The 27,544-nt window shown below is 40.0% G+C and overlaps 1 protein-coding gene across 3 annotated transcripts; it reads right to left on the reverse strand.

Annotated features, from left to right (window-relative positions):
* Positions 1-922: 922 nt before the first annotated feature.
* rubcn (rubicon autophagy regulator) lies at positions 923-25,558 on the reverse strand. Of its 3 annotated transcripts, XM_065955803.1 has the most exons (22): positions 25,294-25,558; positions 23,291-23,444; positions 22,844-22,927; positions 20,950-21,109; positions 20,706-20,812; positions 20,100-20,328; positions 18,819-19,247; positions 17,318-17,365; positions 16,509-16,601; positions 15,928-16,043; positions 15,276-15,474; positions 14,595-14,702; positions 13,532-13,606; positions 10,942-11,002; positions 10,650-10,782; positions 10,352-10,497; positions 9,664-9,728; positions 9,152-9,390; positions 7,127-7,188; positions 6,866-7,019; positions 6,590-6,683; positions 923-3,828 (listed from the first exon to the last, which is right to left on the reverse strand). In XM_065955803.1, the coding sequence occupies exons 1-22, from the start codon at positions 25,329-25,331 to the stop codon at positions 3,686-3,688; spliced, it is 2,937 nt and encodes a 978-aa protein (XP_065811875.1). In that variant the 5' UTR covers positions 25,332-25,558; the 3' UTR covers positions 923-3,685. The 3 variants fall into 3 exon arrangements, with proteins under 3 accessions (XP_065811875.1, XP_029134175.2, XP_065811876.1); XM_029278342.2 differs by lacking the exon at positions 17,318-17,365 and having other exon boundaries at positions 25,294-25,557; XM_065955804.1 differs by lacking the exon at positions 13,532-13,606 and having other exon boundaries at positions 25,294-25,557.
* Positions 25,559-27,544: the final 1,986 nt, after the last annotated feature.

Raw genomic sequence — 27,544 nt, forward strand, 5'->3', positions numbered from 1 at the left:
CCCATTATACAGAAACTTTGAGAGTGTCCAACTGTTGTGTCCTGATGTATTTCCATCTGAATCAGGATAGAACCAATCAGAGGACAGAAGGTGGGACATATGCTGCATTCATGTGGTGTGGGGCATGTCGGAAAAAAGAGGTTCCGAGATGTAAAATGCACACCTGCTCAAGTTGGAGCAACTAGGAAACTCGGAAAAGAATTAGGTGACCGACTTGACATCAGAATAGTCATCACCTGGGGGGCAAAATATGTCTTGATAATGTTAACATACTTTTTATTCATTCACATATTGCACGTCAACTTTTTTGCTCAAATATAACTTGTAACATTTACATTCCACAGATAATCTTCGTAGCATCAACGGTGTTTGTTGCTGTTGTTACAACATTACGACTTTGCGAACTGAAATCACGTGAACACACTGAATTCTTAAAAAACGGCTTCCCAACTCGGAAAACTTGGACCACCCGAGCAGCACATGAATGCAGCATTAGGTTGGGATGAATTTGATTGGGTCGTGAGCTTTGACTCAAGCTTCTTTATTAGTTGAAAAATTAGTAAAAGCCCCTGAGTGCAGGATGAGTCATCAGGCATATGAAACATTATATAGGAAGATATATATTTTTATTTTGATGCATAAAAAATAGTCAGTGCTTTATTGAAACATATTTGGCAGATAAATAAACATTAAACAAGAACTCGATTAAAACCAGGAAAATGTGTTCTTGCTTTTTGTGGGGACTTTTTTTATTGAATTGTTGTTTAAAAGTTGCATTTTACTTTAACAGTTAAACTATACATGTATATATTTTTTTCAATCTGCTTGAATTTCAGTTGCTCGCCTATTTCGATTTAGCGTCAAACATTTTTATTGTTGACTTAAATTTGATTTCAGCACAATAAACACATTAACACTCATCAACAGTCTAGCCAGTCTTTTATTGTCAACATAATTACAGAACGAAGGCAAATTAATTCAAACAATAAAGATAATCAAAATAAAGAAGATTAAAATGTTTAATAACAGACATTTTATTCTGTAGTGCACTTTAAACCTCCACACGCCTCCATGTTAAGGGCAGTCTTTAAGGACAAACAGTCTGCTGAGAGGAGCAGGGTTCAGGCGTCACTTGGTTCAGGAGCTAAAGAGTTCTGCGTTTTCGTTTAAATGCAGTTAGTATCTTTCTGTGAGGGCTTAGGGAGGTGAATATGACACGTGTTGCTTCAGGAAGTCTCATGACAGTTTGTTTACCTCGTGAAAGATTGTACACAGAGAGGAAATGCTGTTGAGGATGGGATGTCCTCTGGAGCTTTATCCTTTCATAAGTCAGGGCTTCAATCTGTGGGTTGCACATGTTCTTCATTTGTTTGTTTTCTTCTAGTCAATACCTATGGGATGAATTTCATTTCTTCTTATTGTTAATCTAATTTATCAAAAATAAACCATTGAAACAACTTGTATGGGGCTGTGGAAGCAAAAATAGCCTCAACAAATAATTAAAAAGTGCAAATTAGTAGTAAAAGGCATGTTACATGTTTTTTTTTAGCTCAGTGGTTCCCAGCCACCACAGTTTATTTGATGGGAATATCAGATGTTTGAAAGTGCAGTGTTAAAAACACACACATTTCCGATATCTGCTCTACTCCAGAGAAAAAGTTTTCAGCAATTAAGAAACTATCAAGTAAATTAAAAGGAAAAAAAGCTGGTTTGGTTAAGATGGTTAAAACCGTGTGGAAAAAGGTGCACATGTAAATGTTACTCTAATTAAAGGAATAGTTCAACATTTTTGAGGAATGACGTTTGAATGCTTCTTTGCAATACGGTAGATGGAACCAGCAACCTGTTTTTAGCACTACATGTTGTCTGGAAATAAACAGGGATTGCAAGAAGTGACGGGATCCCGACAGTGAAATACTCTTGAAATAGTAGTAAAAACACATAATGCCAATTTTTGTAAGAATACAACAGGATACAACCTGTTCATATTAAGTAATGGCAATAGAGGCAGAAGGAGTACTTGCCAGCAGTTTACAGTTTTCATGCTAAGCTGAGCTACATTATTTATTATTAAATCAAAATGTCAAACCATTCATGTAAAAAAGTCAGTCAGGTTGGGAACCACTGTACTAGACTTATTATCTAAAATCTGTTGCAGGAGAAAAAACATTTAAATAAGAAGAATTGATGTATGCACTTTGATCAGGATTGTTCTCCATCCTCTCCAAGAGGATGTTTTTTATTCATCAAACTACAGATCTCTTATTTTACAATAAAGTGCAACCCAGGTGACAAGAGCTCCCTGACAGAGACAGTAACTTTTTCACTGCTATGGTTTGTGTTCTTGGAAATGAACCGGAAAAAAAAATATTCTCCTTAGTGTGACGCCTCAAACTCTCCCCACCAACAACAACAACAAACAAAAACAGACAGGATCAGTGCAATCACCTGGACACACTCTCTCTCTCTCTTATTCTATTACAAAATGTTAGAAAACAGGCAAGTGCTGATTAGGCTGGTGCAAACCTTTTGTGCATGGCTGCTTGAACAGCAGGCAGACACGTGCACACACACTCACACAAAGCTTTTTCTAGTACACACACACACGCGCGCCCACACGCACACACACACACACACACACACACACCCCCCCAATCACTCAAAGCAGCACAAAGTAGGAGCATTTGCAGTTTCATTAAAAATCTTTGCAACATTGACCCAGCCCTTCTATAAATTAAACGTGCCAATGTAACTCCACCAGCTCTACCAGTCTAAGTTCATTGGTCCCACAGGCACATATTGTACGTGTGGCTAAAATAACGTTAAAAATACTGAACACTGGCAAGCAAAAAAAAAAAAATGAGTGGTTAAATATCTCCAATATCTTTCAGATGATAATACAACCCTCCTGGAGTTCTCAATACAGTGTATAGCACTGAAAATCTATCAAATCATAAAAGAGATCTACATTTTACTTGCCATTTGATTCGTTTTTAAAACAATTCCTGCAGTTTTAGGCCGCAAAAAAACCCAAAATAAACAACAAACTTCAGCTAAGCCAGTAGCTATTAAAAAGATCAGAGTTGAAGCGGTGGCCAGAAGCTGCAGTTGAAGGAAGGAGGAATTTCAAACCTGGGTACAACAGTCTACGCAAATACGTGTTCATCTCATCTCCTGAAATGGGAATATATTAGTTTGAGTACAAAGGGACACAGTGCCAGGACGTTTAGTTTTTTCACACTTTAGTTTGTCTCCACAGTTCTTTGTACGCAGCATTTCTCAAAACGATTGGAGAAAAGGAATCACATTATTTCTTGTTAAAAACTGGATGTCTTATTAAAGAGAAATGTACGATTTTTTTTAAAGCTATGTTTCCTTGAAAAGAGTCTTGATTAGTAAACGGCACTAAAAACAGATCCCTACACACAGAGTAAAGTGCAGGTGTGAAAGGGGCTTAGCTTAAACTCAATGCAGCTGAAAATCAGTGATCATGATCCTGCTGATGTCTCACATATCACTCACACATCTAATGTAGCAAAAAGCTGCACATGTAGCACACTTCTGCAGATCAAATCATTCGTTTTCAACGAGTATTGTCACCCAGGTCTGAGCGGGCTGGAACGTAGAGAGGTGTTCTGTCACTACAATCATGGTCGCATTGTGCTCATCATCATTTGTCTCTGAGTTATGACTGGGTCCCACCTCCCTCGTCCTCTTGCTCCTCCATGTTTTTGCGCGCCATCCTCTCCCTCCGCTCTGCCAGCCGTTGACATCGAGGGCAGTCTTTCCCCGCCCGGAAGCAGTTGCGATGGTAACACGCGTGGCACTCTGGGAAGAAGGAAAAAAAAAAAATTTAAAGACAAAAAAAAAAAAAGGTTTCAGTGATGTGACAACTGAAAGCATTTACAGCACAAATGTGTCACCTAAACAAAGTAACATAACTGGATACAGATAGCGGGCTCCTAACAGCTAAACCAAACAATGCTGCTCTTCACAAACCAGTTCTACCAGTTTGCCGACAATAAGACAGAGAGGTTTCAACAGAACAGCCAATCACAATCGCACTTGAGGGAGGCGGGATGAGGAGGGGAGTATAAAAGAGGCAGAAGTTAAAGCAGCATGGCAGAAGTCAGGAGGAGGCAGCTAGGTGAGAAAGCTGATATCCTGGGAAAACAAACAACACACCCTGAACCTGTTCAGACACATCACAATCGTCCAAAAGAGGACACCAGAGTACTTTCTTTTTCATGTGCTCCACTGAGTCATCCTCACTGTCTCAATGCTTATTCTTCTACGGTAAGAACTAAACTTATTACCAAAAGGTGGATAAAATAACAGGCAACTCCAATTCAAAAAGAGTGTTTATTTCATGATCACATAAAGATGAAGCGTAAATGAGAGCAGTCAGATGTCAGAAAAGAAACTTAAAGCATAAATTACAAGTTCACTCTAAAAACACAACTGAAAAAAAACACACCTGACACGAGTCATTCTTCAGTCAACAAAAACTTAGATAAAAAACGAAAGGCTGAATAATAATCACACATATTCTAAGGTGCTTAATAAAAGTACTTCTTCTGATTAAAGACAACAGACTACAGTCGCTTGACATGTGTCCAAGCTGAAATACAGGACCAAAGCAAACTAAAGGTAAACGTTTTATGAGAGAAGACAAAAGCAGCAGCTCAGAGCTGAAGACGGGAAACCGCTGAAAACACCATCAAGCTTTGAACACCAGCGACTGAAGAATCAGAGGCAAAAGGCACCCACAACCAAACAGCTGCCAATAAACCCTCCACCATCTGTGCAACTATGAAAACACCAGAAACAAGGCCAAGACATACCGACACCACCAGAACTCCAAATGAGAACAGCAGAAGAAGAACAAGAAGAAGAGAACAACGCGTTTCAAACCGTCCCGACAGTTTAAAAGAGTTGGAAAGTTGTGTTCAAGGAAGAGGTAGAAAGATAGCAGGAGGACTCTACAATCACTCTTTGATTATCCATTTAAACAATTAAAGGAATCATTCAAAATTCCAGAAGGCCATTTGTGAAATATACAGATTTGAAAACAAGTAACAGTCTAATATTTGTGTGCTGAATATGCAGCCATAGCCTGGTGGAAAAAACTGCATCTAGATGAGAAATAGTACAGCAAACACCCCCTGATGTGTGTTTTTTTTTGTAAGGCTTAGTGTCTCCCCAAATATCCAGCATAGTGCAGCCTTAAAATAAAATATTTTAAATCTAAAGACTATAAACACAGTTATGAAAAATAAGATTAAATCTCTGTCATTTAAAAAAAAAAATAATAATCTATATACATTTGGTTTAAAAGACAAGATCCCAAAGCCTTGAGTTCACACTAATCCGTCATTCATTAGTATGAAGGTAAATAAAAGCTACTGTTTTTGTCAGATCCAGATATATACTGCAGCTTTAAATACTGTACATATAAATCTGTATTGGCTTAACTCTCCTTCTTCACCTCCCTCAGTTTATGAATCTTCATCGTCTCTCCCTGCACTCTCTCCACCTTCACTCCTGCCCTTTTTCTCTGACCCTTCCTTCACCTTTCTGCCTCTGCTTCCTCTTCTGGCTGTGCGAGTTTTACGACTCCTCCATTTATTCTGCTTAATGCTGGCTGACTCTTGTTGCCCCTCCTCATCAGTATCCATCTCTTTTTTCACATCACTGTGCCCACTTCTGTCCTCCTCTCCTCTGCTCCTCCCTCTGGAGAAAACGGCTGACAGCGCATGCGGTTTTATGAATTTCATGAAAGTAAATTTCCCCATGTTTTCTGCACCAGAATTTGCAGAATCACCTGTCTCTGTTTTGCCTTTGTCTAAGAGGTCATCATGCTTCCCAGCCTCTCTGCCATCTTTTCCTTCCTCCTCGATTACTGGTGCTTTCTCTAAATATCTTTTTCCAAACTCTTCCACTTTCACTTGTGTTTCCTCTTCATTTTCTCGCTCTCTTTTTGAAAAACTCTTAATACTTGCAAACCCTGATATCGTCTCCTGTCCTTTCCTCTCTAGTCCTACTTCTTCTAGACTTTCCATACTGCTACATGGCTCACTCCCGGAGACGCTCTTCTTGAGTCCTTCTAAATTAAAAACCTTTAAAATGTTAACCTTTTCCCTTCTTACAAAAACATCTCCTCTTTCCTTACTTGTTGCTGCTCCTTTGCCTAAAACTTCACCCTGTGTGCCTCCTTCTTCTTCATTATCACAATTTGTCTCTTCACTCATTGATTCTGTTCCTCCTGTCGTCTCCTGCTCCTCCTGTCTGCCTTTATTCCAAGAGAAAGCTTTCATCAAGTTTCCGGGAGTAAAAGTTTGCAATAGCGTCCCTTTTCCCTGTCCCTTTTTTGCTGTTTCCCACCTTTCCTCTCCACTCTCCACACCATGACCTATATCTAGCTTCAAGTCCTCCTCCCCACCCTCCCCCTCCTTCCTGTCTAGAGAGAGGAGCCTTGCCAGCCTACGAGGTTTGGAGATCTTCCAGTCTCTCCAGGTTAGTTGTATGGCAGGGCGGGGGGAGGGGGCTCGTGAGCCGCCCAGGCCTGCCACAAGCAGAGAGGGCTCACCTTCGCAGCGCTGGCACTTGTTCAGCTGGAAGGGGAAGATGATGTCTTTGTCATTGCCGCAGAACTCACACACAAAGCCCTTGGCCTGGCACAGCTGAGAGAGACCGAGGAAAGAGATATGAGAAGAAAAAACAAAACAGACTTTAGAATAATGTGGAATCTAAGGATATTTTCCTGCATCAAGTCTTTATACTGTGAAAGGCACACCTCATACTTTAAAATAAATTAAGTGGTTCTGCATTTTCACTATAAGCGAGGGAGTCATGGGCATCTTACCACACAGCCAGCTGCATGTATGGTACCAAGTTTGAGCAGCTCTTTCATTCGGGGAGCCAGGTCTCCGTTGCGCACGGCACTGAGGTCATTGAGGGAGAAGAGGTGAAGATCTTCTGTCAGGTGACCAGGAAGGCTGTCGAACTGTTCCAGCACCCTGAAGAAAGCACAGAAATAATGGTGACGACTGTGTTGAAGACACTTTTAGGCGCAAAGACTTTGGTACGGTTGAGAAGTTAGCTAACATGCACTCGGCACACTTACTCTTTAGCAAAGCGGCACGTCTTGAAGAGATTTTTCATGTGAAACAGCTGCATCCTCAAAACCTGTCCAAAGACAAAATGCAGAAAACATCGACGCGTTACTTAAAGCTCCCGTGAGGAACTTTTGGTTTGTGTCATTTTTGGCGCCACCCTGTGGACAAAATGGTAACTCTTAAAATTTTTGCTGATTTTGTCACATGCTGGGTAAGTAGTGTTTTACGACCCAAAAAAATCCCATCCTGTTTACGTTGACAATCAAACGTATCACTGATCGAGAATCTTTACTGTGGAAAACGGAGATCAAGGCTGTTTTGGCTGCTTGCTGTTCACTTTTTCTGGCACCACCTGACAGCATTTGCAGGCATTAAAAAAAAATCATGAAGAAATAATCAATCTTGTGGCTTGTTGTTTTGATTGCTTTTGTATCTCATAAAGAGACTCGGGCCCGACCGATTTGGGATTTTTTTGGGGCCGAAACAAATATTGGGGAGGATAAATCTGATACTGATATGTCAGTCGATAACTTTCTTAGATCTGTATTCGATCTGTATAGAGCGATATAGATAAACACATGTATTGCGTTGATCCCTCAAATGCAGTTATCAAAAAAGGAAAAGTTATAAAACTTAGGAGCACACATTCTTCCTCAGCTTTCCCTGGTAGATGGTGAGAGTCGCATCAGCACATTTGTGCTGAACAGCTCCGCTTGCTCTTTGGCGGAGAGGGGCAACTCACGCTTGTTTTTTTCCCAGGGTGCCAACCAGGCTGGTCTTCTTGGCCTGTAAGGCGGTGGCCAGTTTCAGAGAAGTGAAGAAATTATCAGTTGTAATATTTCTTCCCTTCCCCAGGAATGTCTCCGCCAGTCTCAGCACCACACTCTCTCCCACGAGCTGACCTCTGGAGCCCCGTTCAAGCGTGTATTTTGTTTCGACATCCGCAGCCAGCCAAAATTTGATGCCATATTTGTCAGGCTTATTCCTCATGTACTGGGTATATTTGCACCGGGCCTTGGTGGGGAAACAGCTGCTCATCTATGGTTATGTTGGCACCGGGCTTGTAGCAGGCTATGCTGTTCTGAACGAACTTGTTCCAAGTGGCCGACACCAGGGCACCACGACTCCTTGAAGCGATTCCTGCCCATGGTTTCCTGGAAAAACGGAAAGCCATGGTTTCCTGGAAAAACGGAAAGCCCCATTTTCCCGACCACAGGCTTTCCAACTCCATGTTTCTTGGCCCCTGTGCTCCACAGATATATTACAGGGCAATGAAGGCTTTAAGTTCAGCCACTGTGAGGTCCCATGAGCTGTCCCTGCGGTGCTGACGTGCCTCAGCCACGGTGCACTTCCTGATGTGCTTCAGCATGCCATCATCAAAAACACACAAAAAGGCTGTGAGTGTATCTCCGATGTTACGCTTTGCATACGCCGTGGGACCAGCAGCTTCCGTTAGGACATTTTGGCTCTGCCTTCTACCTGGATGTTCAGTTGGCTGAACATCTGTGCCTTTTGTATAATATTTATAAAAAAACATTTTAAATGAAAATACAGACACTTTTAGGAAAAGTCAGGCTCCAGCAGAATTGTATTTTTTAATTCAACAGTAATTGCACAAATAAATTTAAAAAAACGGTCAAAATGACCGCCATGGCCGTTCTAGTGTTAAGGCACGTCATGTGTTAGAAAGTTATGTGTTAGGACGGTTAAGACAGTTAGTGCTTTTTTTTGCATCACCCGACTCTGTTTCTATAAAGGGTCTAAGTTGCTCCTTTCATTTGAGTCTACCGCTCGGATAATACGAGTAAATTCAGTAGCACAAGGTTAGAATTACTATTTTAGGATTGAGAGTAAATGCTCAGACAGCGACGTATCTGTCCACAGAAGCCTCAAACATTTACAACACATCTCTTTTTAGCCGTCTTTAAATCATCCTTTACATTTTTTTAAAGAAACAAACGGAGTGATTTAATTTCAAGTAATCTTTAAACAAAACTGAAAGTAGTTCAGTTGGATTTTGACTCCGTACTCACCCTGACGGCCTCAAGAGCTTTGATCTTCTTGTACAGACCGCTGTTGATGTCACTGGGGTTGAACAGCGGGTCTCCTGCGATCTTGCTCAGCAGATCCCGGGCAAAGTTGCTGACATAGTACTTGCTGAAGTCCCACTTCCTCAACACTCTGCCGGGCACCACCGCCTGGGCGTTCTCATGGCAGCACTGGCAGAAGTAACGGCCGAGGTATTCACAGTAACGCAGTCGCTTGATATAATCTGAAGGGAGGACAGGCAGCAGAAACATGAAGGGGGTGGAGGTGAGACGTTTGTATGATAGTGTGACAGAGAGCAAAAGGTCACAAGAGTTTGAAGCCAGCTGATCGAAGAGTTACATTTGTACAGTTATACTGAAGAGAAATTAATCAAAAAGAACTAAAACTATAAATATAAACACTTGTTGTTTTTATACTTTCAACCTGTCTGACTAATGTGAACATGTTCAAAAGAATGCTCAAACGGTTTTTGCAAAAATTGGTTCTCTGGTCGTACCGGGATCGATGCGTGTGCCACAGCCAGCGCAGCGGTAGTTCTGTTTGGAAACAACGATCTTCCTCCTGATAGGGGAAAAAAAAATGGAATGGAAAAACACATGACTTAATATATTACTTACATTCAGGAATGATGAACTGCATCTGGGCCAATATGATACAAAACTTTGAAACTTTATGAACACATTTTAACCTTCTCACCTCCTAAAAGTGTGAAAAGACTTCTAAGGTTTATAAAACATGATGTTGTTTCTCTGTCAGCCTTTTTTAAAATACTTTTTCTTAAGCTACTTAAAACCGATGCCAAACCAGAAAGAAGACAAGGGACAGGAATTTTGCTCAAAGGTCATATTTTCTGTCTCCACATTATTATTGTAAAGGTTTTGCATAATGAGACTAAATTGTCGTTCTCTATTCACCTCTGGTTGAATGAGTGTTCAGGTTTAATACAATCATCCTGTGATGAGCAATGCACCAGCAAATACTTTAATTTACTAACATAGGGCATTGTGTGTGTGTGTGTGTGTGTGTGTGTGTGTGTGTGTGTGTGTGTGTGTGTGTGTGTCTCATTGAACAGAAAACAGCGACTGAATTACAAATTAACATAGCTTCAAGGCAATAACAAAATAAATATACAAAAAGGAAGAGAGAACGAGGTTGTGGAGAGGTAAAGCCTGGCGTGTACTCACTTGGGGGCTGGATGAATGTTGAAGATGATCTGCGGTCGGGGCGGTGCCCACTCAAGGTTGCCTCGGACTCGAATCCTCAGCTTATAGATGTCTGCGTGTTCGCCATCATCAGGTGAGATGGGCAGAGAGTCGGGGATGGGCAACAGCTAGGAGCAGGAAAAAGCTTCAGGTTTGTTATTTGAATACGAGTACATTTTGAAGAGTGGGTGCCTCATACTGCAATCATTTCAAACTGTGGTTATAATCGCATAGTGAGTACTGCATGTGTTAAAAAGTACATGCAAGTAAGACGTCGTACCTTCTGCGGAGCGTCGTGTTCTGGGACCAGCCAGTCAAGCTCCGAGGCTGCTGGAAGCTGCATTCCCTCAAACTGCCGGAGTAAACCCATCGCTACCGACTCAGCGGAGTTTGACTGGAGGAAGGATGGAGAACTGAAAAACACAGAGGAAGGAATATATTGTTCAAAGCTCATTTTGTCTGTTTGCTGCTTACCAACGAGTTGACATGAGACAGTAAATATATTTCATATCAAAAACAAATAGTGTAGTCTTTCTAGTTTCTTCCTATCAGGAAGTAAGTTTGGTACTTACATGGAATCTGAGCTGAGGAAAGACCTGCCGCTGGAGCTTACGCTGCGTTTAATGTCTGCATCTGGAAAACACAGGAAGAATTAAAAATACATGAAACATCACATCACAATGATCACTTAGCAACTGTGTACATCTCAGACACGGTAAAGAAGACCTTTTTATCCACCAGCCATAGAAACCTTTACAAGATTCTTCTTAATACAATCATACTAATAAGATCAAAATAATATGATTTGTACGATTGGAAAAAGGATTTTATAACGAAATGAAGATCAGAATGAGTGATAATGGATGAATTTGTATGAAGAAAATGTTAAAATTAAAAAAAAAATTAAAAGCAAAATGAGTAAAATGATGGATATTCAGTATCAGTTTCCCAACACGGTTCAAATGGCAAAGCAGTGGTTCAAAGATTTCTTTATCAGAGACGAGCGCAAACATTGAAGCAGAAATTAAGCAGTACAGAAGCTTAATAGATCTGGAGATTGCCAGCATGGGCTACTGCAGGAGTTAACGTTTTTTTTTTTTTTTCTATCAGAAGATTTAAATTTGTATTTATTTAAAGAGAAAACATCTGGGTTGATTCACAGACGTTCTGGGTTGCAGTTAGTCACATTTCATAGAAAGCATTGTTGAGATTGATGGGCGAGTTAGTCAGAAGCAGAGTTCAACAGACGCTCTTTGTGGTTTTATGCAGAAATCTTTTCAATTTAAAAAAATGCTTTTTTTTGTCACATAAACAAAGATATAATTTACTTCAACATTCTGTGAAGATCATCTGATAAATATAATACTATGAGTAATAGATTAACTTGTATTTAATGTTTTACTATTGAAAAACGATACTACAGGCACAGATGTAGGTTTTAGCCCTTTTTGTGGTAAAATGTAATCAACTTATTATTTAAAGAGCTGGTATGACAATCACATGGATGATTGTAGCTTTAGTTCATTCCTCTGGATTATGATTTGCTGAAGGATTTTGATTAAGGGATGCAATTAAGTCTGAATGATAGGGATGATTATGTTAGAGTAGATAACACAACATAACATGTTAATGTCATGAAGATAATAGTGTCATACAAATAGAAATATATATATATATATATATATATATATATATATATAGTAACATGGACAGAGTCACAAGCAACTTCATACTGATTCTAAGACAAATCAAGCAGTGTGTCTATGACTGGTTTGTTCTGTTAGCTTGGACAATAAATAGATGTATCACTAGTCTTGCAGGATTTCAAATCTAAAAGAGAACAGCACAGAGGAAGGACATAGATGGCACAGCAAACACATCTCAGTCTCACTGGAATGGCATTAAAAATAATGAATAATGGTGTGAATGGACAGATGAATTTATATATGATAAAACCCTGCAGTTAAATTCACTACATTACACTTCACTGGTATCCTCCCATGAGCCTGCTTAAACTCTAACCGGTACAGCCACCTCCAAAACCCCAGGGCATTCAGCAACAAGCACCAACACAAGCAGCCAAGCGAACACATCAGCAGAGGTGAGATTCAGCTGGCTCGACTCCAAAACTGAAAAGATTTGTAAGATATTCTGCATTTTCACCGCAATAACTCAGACAATTATATAAGAGCTGTTTTGACCCCTTTAACTTCAGATTATAAGTAGTTTAAACGTTTTATGACAGCCAGTTAGAGACCTGGTACTGAGTGCAATAAGCTTAAAGTTGGAAAGCTTTAATAAGAGTGTTATCGTTCCCTGGGAGTATAAATGATGATATCTACTGTTTGGATATGTACGTTAGCACTGCAACAGCTCTGATCGACGTTCTAATCTTTTATCCATTACACTCAAGACTTCTGGAGTTGTCTTCGGCACCTACTGACGTTTAAATAAATGAGTAATTAAGCATAAAATAAGTAGTAAACAAAGAATGAATAACTTATTGTTCATTTAAAACAACAATTAGTGTATCTCTAGTCTTTTTCATTTCTTTCTATACTATTAAAAAGTACAGAAGATTTAAAAAAAAAAGTACAGCTCTTCTGTCATTTTATAACTAAAAGCTGCCGTCTGCAAAAGAGAGTGAGCACTGACTAAATTACACAAATATGATGCCAATGTATTTGGGCAATTTAGACTGTGCATTTTTTGTAGCTAAATACAAGAAATGTCCCAATATCAGGTGCAAAGGACTTTTTATCTTTTGTTGCCATGGTAACGAAACAGGTATCACTACTGTTTGATTTCTGCCAGAATCATATCATAGTTTGAAAATCTGATATGGGGACAACCCTGTGTCTTTATCTAAATAATAGAGTTGAATTTCTTTGGTTGATTTTACGAGTGATTCTACACAAACTTCACTGAAAAAGTGAACAGAAACTAATCAGTATGATTAAAGGAGAAAATAAAAAAGTTAAAACTATAATTTGCTCAAGTTTTGGTGGGAGCGCCTCCCAATTTAGCAGGAGGTTATAACGGCAGAAATGTTCAGTTTGGAGTGGAGGCATCAGCTTCCTCCCAGAGGAGCGTGGTCACAGTAAACAGTCTGTGTGAGGCTGTGGAGCCCACTCCACCCACTCGTTCCCACCCCACAGATACCTGAGAAGAGGGAGGCGAGTGACAGGGAGAGGCCACTCTGAGACACCGCCAGCAGGGACTGACCCTCACAGCCATCTGAGAGACAGAAACTAACACTCAGCATAACCGTCACCAGTAACACAGACACTTTCAAACCCTCCTCTGAGCTGGGTGTTGGTGTCACTGGCTTACATTCATTACACCCCACAGCTACATGTAGAAGTCATGCAGTTACTCAGCCTAGAGAAAACACTAAATCTAGCTCAGCTGCATTACTGAGAAGCGCTTTTAGAAACACCAACAACAAAGTTAAACACATTAACACAACTACTTAAAATACATGCACATCTGAAATCCCACAATCCACCATACTAATATCAAAGCATGCATTTAAGATCTTTCTACATGTTAGTAATTAGGTTAGTATTTGTCACAAAACAGAAACTGATTTAATAAATTAGAATAAAATTGTATCAGACACAGCCTGAAGCCTCTCCAGATCAAACAAATCTAAATATATTCCTATAAATCCTGGGTATGCAGGTGGGTATGTGCACTCACATGAGGGTAAAGTCTGCATAGATTGTTACACCAATAAAAATATTTTACGGTCACAAACCCTACAAACTACCACGCTGTGACTTTTGTACTTCCATGTTTATGGACTATGGAAAAACGTGACATGCTTGGTGAGCAACATGAAACGAGTGAGGTGATGAGGTTATGAATTATGACTGGAACAGAGACAGACTCATTCACACAGAAAAAGATGAATCCCACACAAACTCCCTGCCAATTTCAAATAGAAAAACTATTAGAAAAACAAATAGAATAACTACTAAATATGAAACTACTTTTCTCATATCTGAATATTTACATTTCTAAATGTTTCATTAAAAGATTGCATTTCTGAAAGATGAGAGCAGCTAGAAGGTCCGACTTAGTCTCAACTGAAATATAACACTGTGTAGCTGTTACTAAATAAATACAGAAGATGAAAGGTGAGCTGATCATTGATCTACAACTCATAATAACAGCAACACTTTTTCTAAATTTTCATCTTTCCCTCCTTCCCTCTCTCTACCTCGTAGCTCGCATTCCTCCACCTCCTCAGCCGAGCCGGAGTCCGACAGGCCCTGACAGGAGTCCTGAGAGCTCCTCCTGGAGCCGCCACTGTCAGTGGAATGAAAAACTGCAGGAGAGGAACAAGAGGTGAGACAAAGCAACGGCGGAACCAGAAATAAAAGGAAAGAACTCTTTAATTACTCTGTGACGGAGTGTAGCTTATTTACTGAGCAAGAAACAACTCTTAGGACTAAACCTGGTTCTGTACATGTCAACATGTTGACATCCTCATCACAGTAATTACGAACTATTCCGTTTTTAATTAGATTAGCGTCACAGATCCTAGAATGACCAGAATGATGAGGGGAAGAAACACGGATAAACTGATTTTAATGGGTTTTTCTTTCCCAATGCCTCTTACAGCACATACTTTCTGATAAGGCAGCCTTAGATGAAAGACATGTGGTCAGCTATTAGTCGAAGTATACCCTTATCTAATAAGTTGAACAAATACGGTGGTACAAATCAGGAACACAGTGCTTATTATGTAACAGTAACAGTATGACACTAATGCATCAGTGTTAATAAAAAAATGTTCAACATTACAGTTGAGTAGAAAATATAACAAACTAATCATTTCCTAGACAATAAACAATCATAATTGAGAAAGGATTACAGGTGACGTCTAATGCTTGCTTACTGTGCTGGGAGGTCGCGCAGGGTGGCAGCCGACTGTGCCGGATCTGCTGCCTCCGTAGACGGATCTTCTGTTTGAGCTGCTGAATCTCAGAGTCACTGTCTCCCTCCTCCTCGCCCTCCTCCTCCTGACGCCGCAGGTTGTACTTCATCAGCTCGATGGCAGCAATAAGGGACTCTGAAATGCTGAAATGAGCGTTCTCCTACAGGACAGAGAAATGCATAAATGATGGGATTGATTCTATATTTTCTGTGATCATTTCAACACTGTACTTTTTCTTAGATTATCACACTAAGATTTGCATATGCAGAGCACTTTCAATACCAATTTGAATGAATGGTTATTATGATCCAAGTTTTACAAAAGTAATGATATAGTGCTATCTTTGTTGATATTGTGATTCTGTTGAACTACACATAGCACTGATATAAAGACCAATACTGTCATTATAGCATCGTATAGTGGACTCTGTTGCTTCATCGGCCACTTCTGCATCATTTTTTAACGTCACGTCTTGCCTCAGGAGACCCCCAACCCCCCCCCCCCCCTCCTTCCTTCTGACCAGGATAATCTCCCGCAGTGAGGTGGGTATGTGAACAATCAGATCAGGAGGATTTCTTAGTAAATAATGAGCTCAAATGGACGCAACACTGACCTTTTCAAGGTCAGCACAGCTGCCAAAGTCCTGCTCTGACAGGTAGCTGATGAGGCTCTGACCCTCTGATGGCTTCCTGAACATCCCATCTGGAATGCTGCTGTACTGAGACCCATCTGAAAACAACAAAAACAATTACACAGAAAATATATAAAACAGATCAGAAAATAACAGAAACAGTAAAGTTTCTAGAGTGTTTTAAAATCTCATGGCACTAACTGAACAAAACTAAATTTGTAGTTATTGCAGACCAGTTTAAGTTTTACTGTCAAAACCACAAAACTTGAGACGTTTAAGGTCCAGAGTTCACTTTTATGGATCAGCTATGCACTTGCTGAACTCACATTGAGAGCCTGAAATCCTTTTTTTCTTAGAGAAATATGTCAAATCAGCTACTACTTCTAATCTACTTCGTCTTATATTTAGGATTTCGTAAGAGTTTCTCTGGCTGAAAACTTCCTTAAACATCACAAAATCACAGTGTACAATTTGTTTTAGAATATAGCATACATTAACATGCCCTAGTTATTCACATGTATCTGTAAAAGTTAGTTTTCATGTACTGTGAAGCGCAAACTCACGAGACTCCATGTAGAGTGAGCCGGGGGAGCTGGCATCACTGTGCGGGGTCGTGAAGGGGCTGTAGTCCTTCAAACAGTCCTGTCCAGCTGATTCTAGGAAACAAAAAGTCCATGATTAAAACCTTTTTCAGCAAAAAAAAAAGTCTGTTGCTTGAATAAAAAACAAATTCATAACAATGGATATGAACATGCATTGCCACTTCTGCACTGAGGAGGTTTAAGGCTGATGAGATTGTTTGTGTCCTTCGATCAATACAAGTCTTTAGAGAAGGATCTTTTTTTGGATGCAGAAACAAAAAAAGCTGAAAGAAACAGGATATGAATACATTTTAAGGGAACAGTGAGCCATTTCCCACTTTTACTTGGCCAATATAAGCTACGTTCTTTACACTATTGCCCAAATTCTGTACAAATAAGAACGGGAAACAGTGGTCTAGCTCATCTTTGACATTTGACACATGGATAAGTAAAAATGGCAATCTTCATGCTGCCATCAAGGCATAGCAGGCACAGCTTTAATGAAATGTTTACTTGTTAAGTTTTATGAGACTTTCAATAAAACACATGTAGGTCATGAAAAAAGGTGTGCACTACACAACACTAACACAACAACGAAAAGTGTCATTCATGGCCACATCAAATCACTTTGACCTGAGCAACATGAAAAAGACAAAAGAACAACAAAGACCAAAAATCACATTGCATGAGCTGAGGGACTTGAAATGAGAGGGGTGGTGCTACACCAGCATGCAGAGTGAAAAGAAAAGAGGAGTGGGATTGATGGAGCACAGTGGAACTGCACTGCCAACCTGCTACCGGATCTTCTATTATTATGGTGATTTTTCGGTGGCCACCTCCTTCACGCAAAAAGTAGAAAGAGAGAGATAGAGCACAGGGAAAGACAGTTACCTCAAGCCAGGAAGGTGAAACAGTGAGCAAAGAGAATAGAGATGTTAATCGGCAAACTCTTAAAACAGTCAGACAGGAAGTGTGCGCCTTCTGAGAAAGAATGTGGCCGAGCTTTATCTTACAGCTCTACAAATAAACACAATGACTGTGCAGGTAGACTCTCTTTAAAAGTTATAGTATGTAGAATTTTATGACAATGTTTACGTTCAAATATCCAAATTAATTAAAAATTGACTAAACTAAATGTTATATTTATTTTTTTATTGAGTGCTTACGTTACCTCAAATACTTCCAATAGTTATCAAAGCCAGAGAAATCCGTAATTCTATAGTTGTAACGGGACATGTCTTATCGCGGCAAAATGTTTATGGTTGCCAAGGAAACACCGGATGTTACGTCAAAGACCGCTGCATAAGGGAGCGGGAGCTGCTAGTGAAAGCTAGTTGCTGTTGCTGTGATAAAAAACATCATGTAAATTATACTTGGATACATCGTCTGTATACATATTCTCTTCCTCAGGTCGGTTTCTCACGTTCGTATTGACTACGGTCAACATGGGGGGCGGGGAGTAGCAGAGAGAATCACTCCGATGATTCCCCGTGTGCCATGACATCATCTTTTGTTATCGTTTTGATTGAGAGCTCCCTGGCAGCGTATTTTACATACCGTGCGTTTAAATACAAATCTTATTTTATCCAGATATTTTCCAAGCATGGAACTGTTTAGCAAGTACGTTTTCATCACTTACAGAAAGCATAAAATGACTCTGTAAATTATCAAAATGAAAGCTCCATTAACAAACTTCATACATACAACCACTAGCTGTCATGTGTTTTCATCTGTGAGAATTGTTACAGCTGTATGTTTTCCTTTACTACAGCTCCGTGCGCCTCTCATACAGGAATTCTGTGCTGTTGTGTTTTGTTAATTCTGTCCTGAGTTGATCTTTGTTTGATGAAGTTCTTTGTGTGAGAATAAATTAATAATCCCATAAGGCCGCCTAAGTGAGGGGCATTACAGAATGCAGCACAAAGTGATCTGTCATTGCACCCAGCAAGAGTTTAACAACTACTAACTTTTCAAAGCAGAAGTTCATCACTTCAGTAAATACCATATTCACTTTCATTAATCGGATCTGTGATATTAACATTTCAAACCAGCAGGAGAACACTGGAAACACGTCACATATCCTACAGTTTGACCATGAAGCGCTGTATTGCAGGTTTAATGCTTCAATACTTAGGAAGCGTTTCAAGATATTTACGCTAAAATGTAAACTAACATCCTTTGAAGCTACTAGAACTAATACAAAAAAACCTACATCTTTAAAGGTTTCTTAAAAATATACATCATTATATATTGTTGCTCGTCTACCACGAGTTTTCTGTGATATTTATTTACCATTCCTGAGTTTCTGATTGACCCCCGTGTCAGAAAACGAGCGCGTGTGTCCTCGGGACTCCCGACTCGGCCCCCTCTGGCCCTCTGAGAAGGATGAGCGTCTGGGTTGGGGCGGAAGCAGGGAACCCCGTTGCAGGGGCTGGTCCTGGGTCTCCCCCTGCTCGCTACTGTGGGTAGAGCCCCTGGAGTCACGGCGACTGCGTTGTCCAAGGTTACCAATAGCCAGGTACTCTGGACCATCATCGTAGTCCCCATCACAGGAGTCCCCTGCCTCAGGCTGAAGGGAGGTGGGCAAGAGCGGCTCCGTGAGGGAAATGCAAGGTACCGAAATCGTGCCAGGAGGGGGCGTCACACCTTGCTCGCTCTCTTCTGGCCTGGACACACACACCCAGGGAGCCCCCAGGCTGCTGGCTGGGGTAGAGGTAGTGTCTGCAACAGGGCAGGAAGATGAGGTGAGATTGATGAAGGCACAACATTTTACACAAACAAAATCCACAAAAACAATGTTACAACATGTGTAGGAAAAAAAAAACAACCCTGATGTTTCTGTATCCATTTTAGTGAACACGGCCATTTCAGGACACTTGATTTCTAGACGCAGCATCAACACATTCTTCAATAACTGACTCTGTCTTCAAACAATCAGGCCTCTGTATGGTTAAGTCAGTCAGTCTATTCACATACAAACTATAGTGCATTCATAGTCCAATTGCCCCAAACCACCCTCTTTATCCCTGTAGGTACTCGCTACAGATTAGAGACCATTTTCCCTTCATTTGAGTCACTCAGTGCACAACCTCAAATTCTTCATTAATAGAGACAAATACTCAAAGTATGCTCCAACACTTTACTCAAATAGTTATACGGGATGATTTTAATAGATTTCTGTACCTAAGATTGACCATAAACCCAGATGTGGCTAAATATTCTCACAACCTAAATCCAGATTTTAACCCCTAAGACCATGTGTGCTCAATGTGAAGCTAAAAACAATCTCTGACTTTGCTGTTGTCATTACAGGAAGAAAACAAAATCCTATGTAGATATGCTGAGAGATAACCTGCTAGCTGACTGCATTTCTGAGAGTTTTCATTAAGGCACATCAAGTTGAGCATCATATATATATATATATATATATATATATATATATATATATATATATATATATATTTTTATAATGTTAGCTCTGTATCTTTAAGCACTGAATCAGAAGAAATACAAATAAAGTCAATATCAAAAGAAAATCAATACTTCATTAGTCACCCTTCCCCCTGTCCTCACTTGTGCTGTTGCCGTTTTGGGGTCCGACTCCCGTAGTGCTCCCAGAGTTGTGGCTGGTGGTGACGACTGCTTCTCGGAGGGAACAGTTGGAGGTGGTGAGTCTCCGATTTAGAGGTTCTGCTCTGAGAGCCAAGTCAGCAATCCTCCAAGCCCCACCGGCCCCTGGCAGCACACACAGGCTCTGGCTCTTCAACAGGCCCATACATGGAGGGCCCTTCAGAGGGGACAGCTGGACGATGAGAAGGGAAGATGTAAAAACATTTCTTACTTGTTCATGCCTTAAATAACATGTTCCTTCAATAGTAACTCATTCTCATTTAGCATTGATAACAGTTTAAAACAATTTTAACAACATATTCATCATACAACCACTAATCCATTTTGATAATCTGTTGCTAGGAAAATAGCTGCAATAAAGCATACTATGAAAAGAGTAAATAAACAGTGTTGTGCAGGAGAAAAGAGCTTGAAAAGTACGTAGCATTATGTCATTAACCAAACAAATTCACAAACTGCTGAGTGATGACGAATGAGGTATCAATCCATAATAAGAGACCAATTTTATCAACGCACGGTTTAGGGCGCAAGTTATTTCTTGAGACTCACCCCGACAGTGTCTACTTGGGCCAACAGTTTGGGGTTATTCTGCTCCACAGCTTCCAGACACTGGAACATGGCAGTCACATGCGGCTCGCTCAGCAGAAAGGCATAATCTGAAAGACGCACAGAAACAACAGGAGAGGGAGAAAATGAGTGAGACGAAGAGAGGAAGGCGATACAATAATGAGAATTTGAGTTTAAACTTAAAGACATTTTCGAAATTAGACTGCAGCTTTATTCTGAAGCTCACCGCTGTAGAATTTGCGCGTATGTCCCAGATGACGGAGGAGTGGTCGGAGCTGAGCCGACAGCATGTGGACCTGTAGGCTGTGAAGCAGCCAGCGCTCTGCCTTGTAGCTTTCACCGGCCATCTTCATCCCACCGCTGACGATCGGCTCCAGGTGACTGAACTGAGGACAGAGAGGGAAGTGTTTAAAAAAAGGAAACATTCACAAGGAGAAAGGAAGCGGTGAAAACTAAAGAAAAAATATTGGTAGCTCCTCCGATTATAAAAATACACATTTTTTTCCCTGACCACTAAAACTAACATCGCTCATTTGAAAAATGTCTGTCCTCACTGTAAACTGAACAGCCAGTTTCATGGGATCCTTTTCCTTTGATTTCCTGTGGTAGTCTCCATTTCTTCTATGTTTGGTGCTTATCACAGCTAAATGCTTTGATGACATCTCCTTCTCTTTAAATCTTAAACATCGTGGTGTATCAGCCGTATAAGTTTACCAACTAGTGTCAAACTCTATTTATCTAAAAGTTCAGAAGGCGGGTCTGACAAGGTGGAGATCTGCAGGGGCTTGACAGTCTGAACATTGTGATTAATGAATAGATCAACGAAGAATAAACACTGATCAAATCAAACCTAGGAGACTTGAGATGAGATATCAACAACCAACCATCACATGATGATTTCATCATGCTGTAAGCCCTGCTGATCAGAAACAGAGGGCGTAATGTCGATAATTAGATTCCAAGTACTCCTAAGCCCTTTTGTTGTTACGCAATCCTGTGACCCACAATCCTCGAAAGAGGGCACTGTGAAGGAAAGCTGACAGTGTGAGCCGTGTGGGGTGTTTACAGACTTTAACACAGCACATCACAACTTTGTCAAAAAATAAAGTGTGTTGTTGTTTTTGTCTGGCAGCTCTCAAGCTTTATAATACACCAACAATTGCCACAACAGAATTATTTTTGACAAATACAACATTAAACAGTGTATGAATAATATGGATTACTAACTTTGCAGCATCGCTACTAAGCCAAACAACATATGCTAAAGGCTTGTTCAGGCACATCTGTGTTGTGTACGATTATGAGTTACTTTGAGTTAATTTGGAAAGCAAAAACCATTAAAAAAAAAAAAAAAGCAAGCCAAGCAACAAGATGACTTGCAATTGGATAATAAAGTCATTTCAAAGCAAAAGGTAGTGTCAGTGATTTGTTTTTTTGTTTTCTTTACTTTAAAGAGCAATACAATACATACTGAAATACTGATTAAATTATTGATATTTGCTCAAGCTCACACCCATCCTCTAAAGATTGTTTTCTTATCTGTTGAACTTTAATCACTGATACAGATAGCCAAACAATGACTATTCAGCCTCTGTTCCACAGAGCTCGTACAGCTCGGCTCGGCTCAAGCTTGAATTTGTCAGTTTGGAATATTACCTTGTCCCTGCTACTATAGGTCATATAACCTCTTTCAATGGTCCTAATGAGCTGAGCAGATACTAAAAGGTTTGAACAAAACACCTTGATTGGTCAAGTAGAGCCGTCACTAGAGTCTTCAAATGGGCAGCAAAGGACTTCCAGTTAAAACTCCTGAGATTAAGGGAAGCACTGCAGTCCATAAAACTAACCCTAATGTAAACAGCAATGCAAAGAAAGTTAAAGCTAAAAGGTAAGTAAACCTTGCACTGTTTAATTAGATGTAAGAGCCAACGTTTCAAATGTGAGGCATAAAACCAACATAGACTTAAGAAAGGTAGAAACGTTCAAGCATGTTTTCATTTAAACTTATCCCCCATAAAAAAGAAAAGAAAGAGAAAGAAAGAAATTGGTGAGCGACATAAAAAAAAAAATAATAATAATATTTTGCGCTGCGTGTTAGTTTGCAGAGACCGAAAACAAACCTGTTCAACATGCGAGGCAAGGTGGGGGCTGATGTAGCGAACACACCACACAAAGGGCCAGTAGTCTCTCTGCTTGTAGTAAACCTGCAACACAAACCCAGCTGTTAGCAATACCAGGGAACAGAGAATACCAGTTTCAATAAAACACAAGAGGCCCACTAAAAGCCATTTCGCCTCCTTGTTTTTGGGAAGTCAACTGATTATGATTGGTTAAACTTTTAGGATGATGAAAATACTGATCCCTACTGATCATCAGAGTGGTTACGTTTACTTACTTTAACTAAGATAATGAAGTTTAAATCACTTTTGTATCCAGGTTGTCAATAGTACCTTCTTAATACTCACAACTGCAGCCAGATAGTTGGCGCATTTCTGATAGTGTTGATGTAGGATTTTACTTTCACTGGACAAACAAATACAGGGAAGTGGTATCACACAGGTTCTAACCTGTTCATTCTTCAGTCCATGGCTCAGGACGTTGTTCATGTCCTTGTGCAGCCGCTCTAGGCCGCCGTAACGCGACCACACATTGGGATTGTTGGTGGAAACGAGACCCTCTACTGTGGTCTTCAGGCTGGACAGCAGCTTCCATTGCTCCCTCCTGTGAGGGAAAACCAAGCAGCAGGAAGAGAGAGTGAGGCAGGGTGAGGGGGGACATTCAGGAAGGAGGAAGGAGGTAAAGAACTGCTGGTGTAAGCAGAGCTGCAGCTTCAACCCTTGCTCAATACTTTTACAGAAATTGAAAATTGAGTCTTCAGCATTTCCGTCAGAATAAGCAAGCTTTGCCTAAAAGCCAGTGACTAACTGGGAGTGCTGACCATCATTAAAAACTTTCACCACAGACCAAATATAAACTGCCCTACTCTCTATAAACCGAATGTTTACCAGATTAGAAGAACGTGTGTGTTAGCAAAGCACAAGCAGAATGTTTTGACAAATAATGTGAAGACATAATGTGTGGGTTTTGAAGTAAACGAAAGTCAAGGGCTGTATTCTGTAAAACAAAACAACACAACAAAAAGCAATAGTTGATATGGAGCCACCATGCTTAACGTTAATAACTTCAAGTTCTGTGCTGAGGGCATGAAACCTTATCTTTAGGGGAAAAGGGATATAAAGCTGTCGCTCCAAAAGTGTTGAGTACTAAACAAAATCAGGTTACATTCCCTGTGAGCCATTTAGCAAAGGCTCACATTCAGGACTTCCTCCTTTTTCCCGCAAAGTCAGCATTACTGAATGATATCGAGTACAAGTCAAGTCACATATCTGCAGCATGACAAAACTCTTCTATCAGAGTGAATTATTGACCCTTGAGGATGGGCTCTTTAACTGGCTACCATCAGAAAGTACCTAACCGCTAGTAGGGTCTTTTATCTGGGTAGATTATTTACACTTTTACCCAGGTAAATTTGGTCAAAGCGCACATAGTTCTTCAAAAAGAAGTCCAAAGCTCTGGGGGATAGTTCCTCCAGTCGAAACGGGGATTTTTTTTTTTTTTAGACAAAATAGTTCAGTGGGCAGTATGTACTGAAATGCATCCCTATAAAGTATCAAACTTCATAGTGTTTGGTTTTCATTAAGACAATAAAGTCAAGCAGTTATCCACAATTGCTTACTTTTTTGTTGTATTTAAGAGAAAATAACAATTTAAAACTCAAACAGAGGATGCAATTCCAGAGAAAATGTTTGGTTGAAACGTGAATAAATCTACATATAGCATATTTAAGAAGACAATGAGTCCAGATGTCCGGCTAAGTAATGAAATAAGATCATGTAACAGAGAAAGAAAGGGGGGCATATTAAGTTAAGATGACATTCTTCACATTCTGCAGAGTTTGTGCAACATAAGTGAAGTGAGGGTGACTTCAAGTAGTTAATGAGTTAATGCAAGTCTTTAAATGGACGTGCTGCACGTATCAGAGAGATTATTATAGTGAGGGAGAGTTATCCTTGAATGTTGTTCGTGTGTTTTATTAGAGAAGACTTCCTAAAGACATCAAGGGGAAATCTGTTAGCACTATTTCCACTTCCTGAAACTGTGTGACCAACAATGCTTATACTTTCTTTTTGTTTATCGGCAAGTTTTGAACCAAATTACGGATTATAATTTATAAAAATAAAAAAAAAAGTGTGTGCGTGTACAAATTATCAAATATCAAAGACAAATATATCCTGTCAGAACACAGGAGACTTGTTTGGCTGCTGGCGTTAGCTGCTAGCATTAGCTTGAAGATTAGTAACATTTATCTCAATTAACTCCGTCCAGTAAACACTGTGGCGTCAAGACAACAAATGTTGCACATAACTGTAATTCAAAACAAACAATAATTGAAGAGGGAAATTGTTGTTTTAAACAGGTTGGCATCCCACGCAGGTAGTTACGGTTTGACATGTCAGGCTAGCTGAGGTTAGCTTCACTCCACAACAGCACTCCTCCGGCTGTCACTCACCTCCGCTCTTCCGCCTCTCCCTCCGCAGAGACCTCCATGTCATCCGGGCGGAACCGAGTACCGCACAAAGCTGCCAGCTTTCCCCCCCCTCCACCTCTGACTTATTCAGAAGAAATTATTTATTTTTTTTACAGGGCGACTTGAAGTAGCTACCCGGACTTCCAGTCTTCCGTCATCTCCATCTCCTGGTTACACGAGCTGTCTAAGATCAAAACAGTGGAGGCCGCATGACCTGTGGGCGGTGGTTTCTCCCGTGTTGGTACGGAGCGCCAAAGGGGTCAAAATACTGCTTGAAACCGAAGAGTGTAAAAAAAAAAGTTTAAAACACAAGTTCAACAGCCAGACAGATTATTGCGCACTATCTGGGTCATTAATAAGAGATAATTGGCGTATAAGGAACTCATGTGGGCCACTATTCTCATTGCGTTTCATTGTGTATGACACTATCGGACTTTCTTTTTTTTTTTTTAGCGCCACCTGGTGTGTATTCAAATTACTTCCACCTTGCCATCAATACAGCCACTATCTTTTTAAAGAAGTAATCCAATTAAGTTAACAAGGGCAGACCATAAAAATCTAGTGGGATTTTGTCTCTGTTTTTTTTTAATTTTTATTATAGGTCTTTTTATTTAGGCTATTTCGGGGGGCGGGGAGTCTTAAGAAAAACGTGGTTTTTATAGGCCTAATGGTAGGCTGAACCATAGTAAGGTGTGCAAATATGTACAAAATATGAATTCCATCATTATATTCCATTAGCTCAATGGATTGAGATCCTATCTGGTGTACCAAACACTGTTTTTGCGGCTTTCGCCTACTGCCGGTTTGATTCCAACTTGTGGAAAAGACCAATTGATGTGTCGAATTATGGGCTTACATCAACCTTTGCATAGATTACGCCAGAGTTATTTTACTTTTGTGCCTTGTGTTCAAGCCAACAAATTGTCATTATGGGTTTCCGGCTTGTTGCAGCCAAAGCAAAGGCTATTTGTTTTTCTGTGGCATGAGGACATGAAGGTGGCTGAATTAAATCACTACATAAAGTGATAAGTAAAGGGACTCATTGAAATTGAAATAAATGGTATTATTAGATTAATATCCAGGTTTTGTAATGACTAAGACATCAAGATATCAACTGTGATCAAGATTTCCAGTTGATGAGGTTACTCATCTTCCAGCACCAATCTTATTGGGTATTTCAGAAATCAGCCTGCAACTGTCTTTTATATCGCAGTCAATGGTTATTCAAGTTTGAGGATCAGGCAAAGGTTCACTGTATCTTTATAAGATTATGGATGATTTAGAGTTTTAGAAAAGACTGTAACCGTTGCCCCATGTTTCAAAGGTCTATGGTGAAACAGGCACGCTGACAGGGTCAAGTACATTTTTTTAATATGCATGAAAAAAACATTTACTGGACCTTTACTGTGCTGAACTGTTTTCCACAAATTCCCCAAATCCCAATGCGGTGAACTCTCTCTTGAAAAATCATAATATGGGAACTACATAATTGGTGAAAAGTGGTTTGCAACCTCCCTCACAACTGTTTGGTTCTGGGTTTAATCCGGGCCTGCTGCCTTTGTGGAGCTAAAATGTTTTTTGTCACGCTCCCAGAAATGATGGACCATGCAGAAGAAATAACCCCTGCTTCCACCTCATCCACCACTTACACATCTTAACCACATGGTGACAGCAGAGAGTTGATATACCTTCGTTCTTCATGTTCCAGTCTACAAGACTTGGTTTTAACACTAGGTGGCAGTGGTGGGTAGAAAGAGTGATAACACACTGAAACAGTAAATATAATCAACAATAATTGTTGGGTGTGGTAGTGGATGACTGACTGGTGAGTAACTGTCTTTGTGTAACACACATACACACACACATATTACTTACGCAGTCTTCCTTCTTCAGTGCTGCTCAGGGGCATTATAAGGCACTTTAGATTCAGATATAAGAATGACTATGAATTAATGTTGTGTCGCGACTCGAGACGGTCTGTATAATCATATTCCCTTGCTGTATAGTTGAAGGCTTAAATACACTGTCCCTTAGGGTAGCAGCTACACATTTCTCTAAGAGGTATATATTTAAATGTACTCTGAAAACAACTTTGCATTGTAGTCTACCACAAAAATACCCACTTAAATTAAATATAATTTCTCATAATTAAAGTAATATAAATCACACAATTAAACTGAACTCATATTGATCATACCCAGACATGAAAAGATGCTTATTTAAAGCTTGAAAA

Source organism: Labrus bergylta, chromosome 6 (assembly GCF_963930695.1).
Source record: "Labrus bergylta chromosome 6, fLabBer1.1, whole genome shotgun sequence".
Classification (NCBI taxonomy): domain Eukaryota; kingdom Metazoa; phylum Chordata; class Actinopteri; order Labriformes; family Labridae; genus Labrus; species Labrus bergylta.

Excerpts from the sequence above, each read along its gene's own strand:
- rubcn (XM_065955803.1), bottom strand. The coding sequence starts at position 25,331 with ATGGAGGTCTCTGCGGAGGGAGAGGCGGAAGAGCGGAG. Across the intron at positions 22,928-23,290 it reads ATGGACTGAAGAATGAACAG|GTTTACTACAAGCAGAGAGA; the intron begins GTTAGAACCTGT and ends TTTGTGTTGCAG. Across the intron at positions 16,602-17,317 it reads AATAGAAGATCCGGTAGCAG|AATCAGCTGGACAGGACTGT; the intron begins GTTGGCAGTGCA and ends TTTGTTTCCTAG.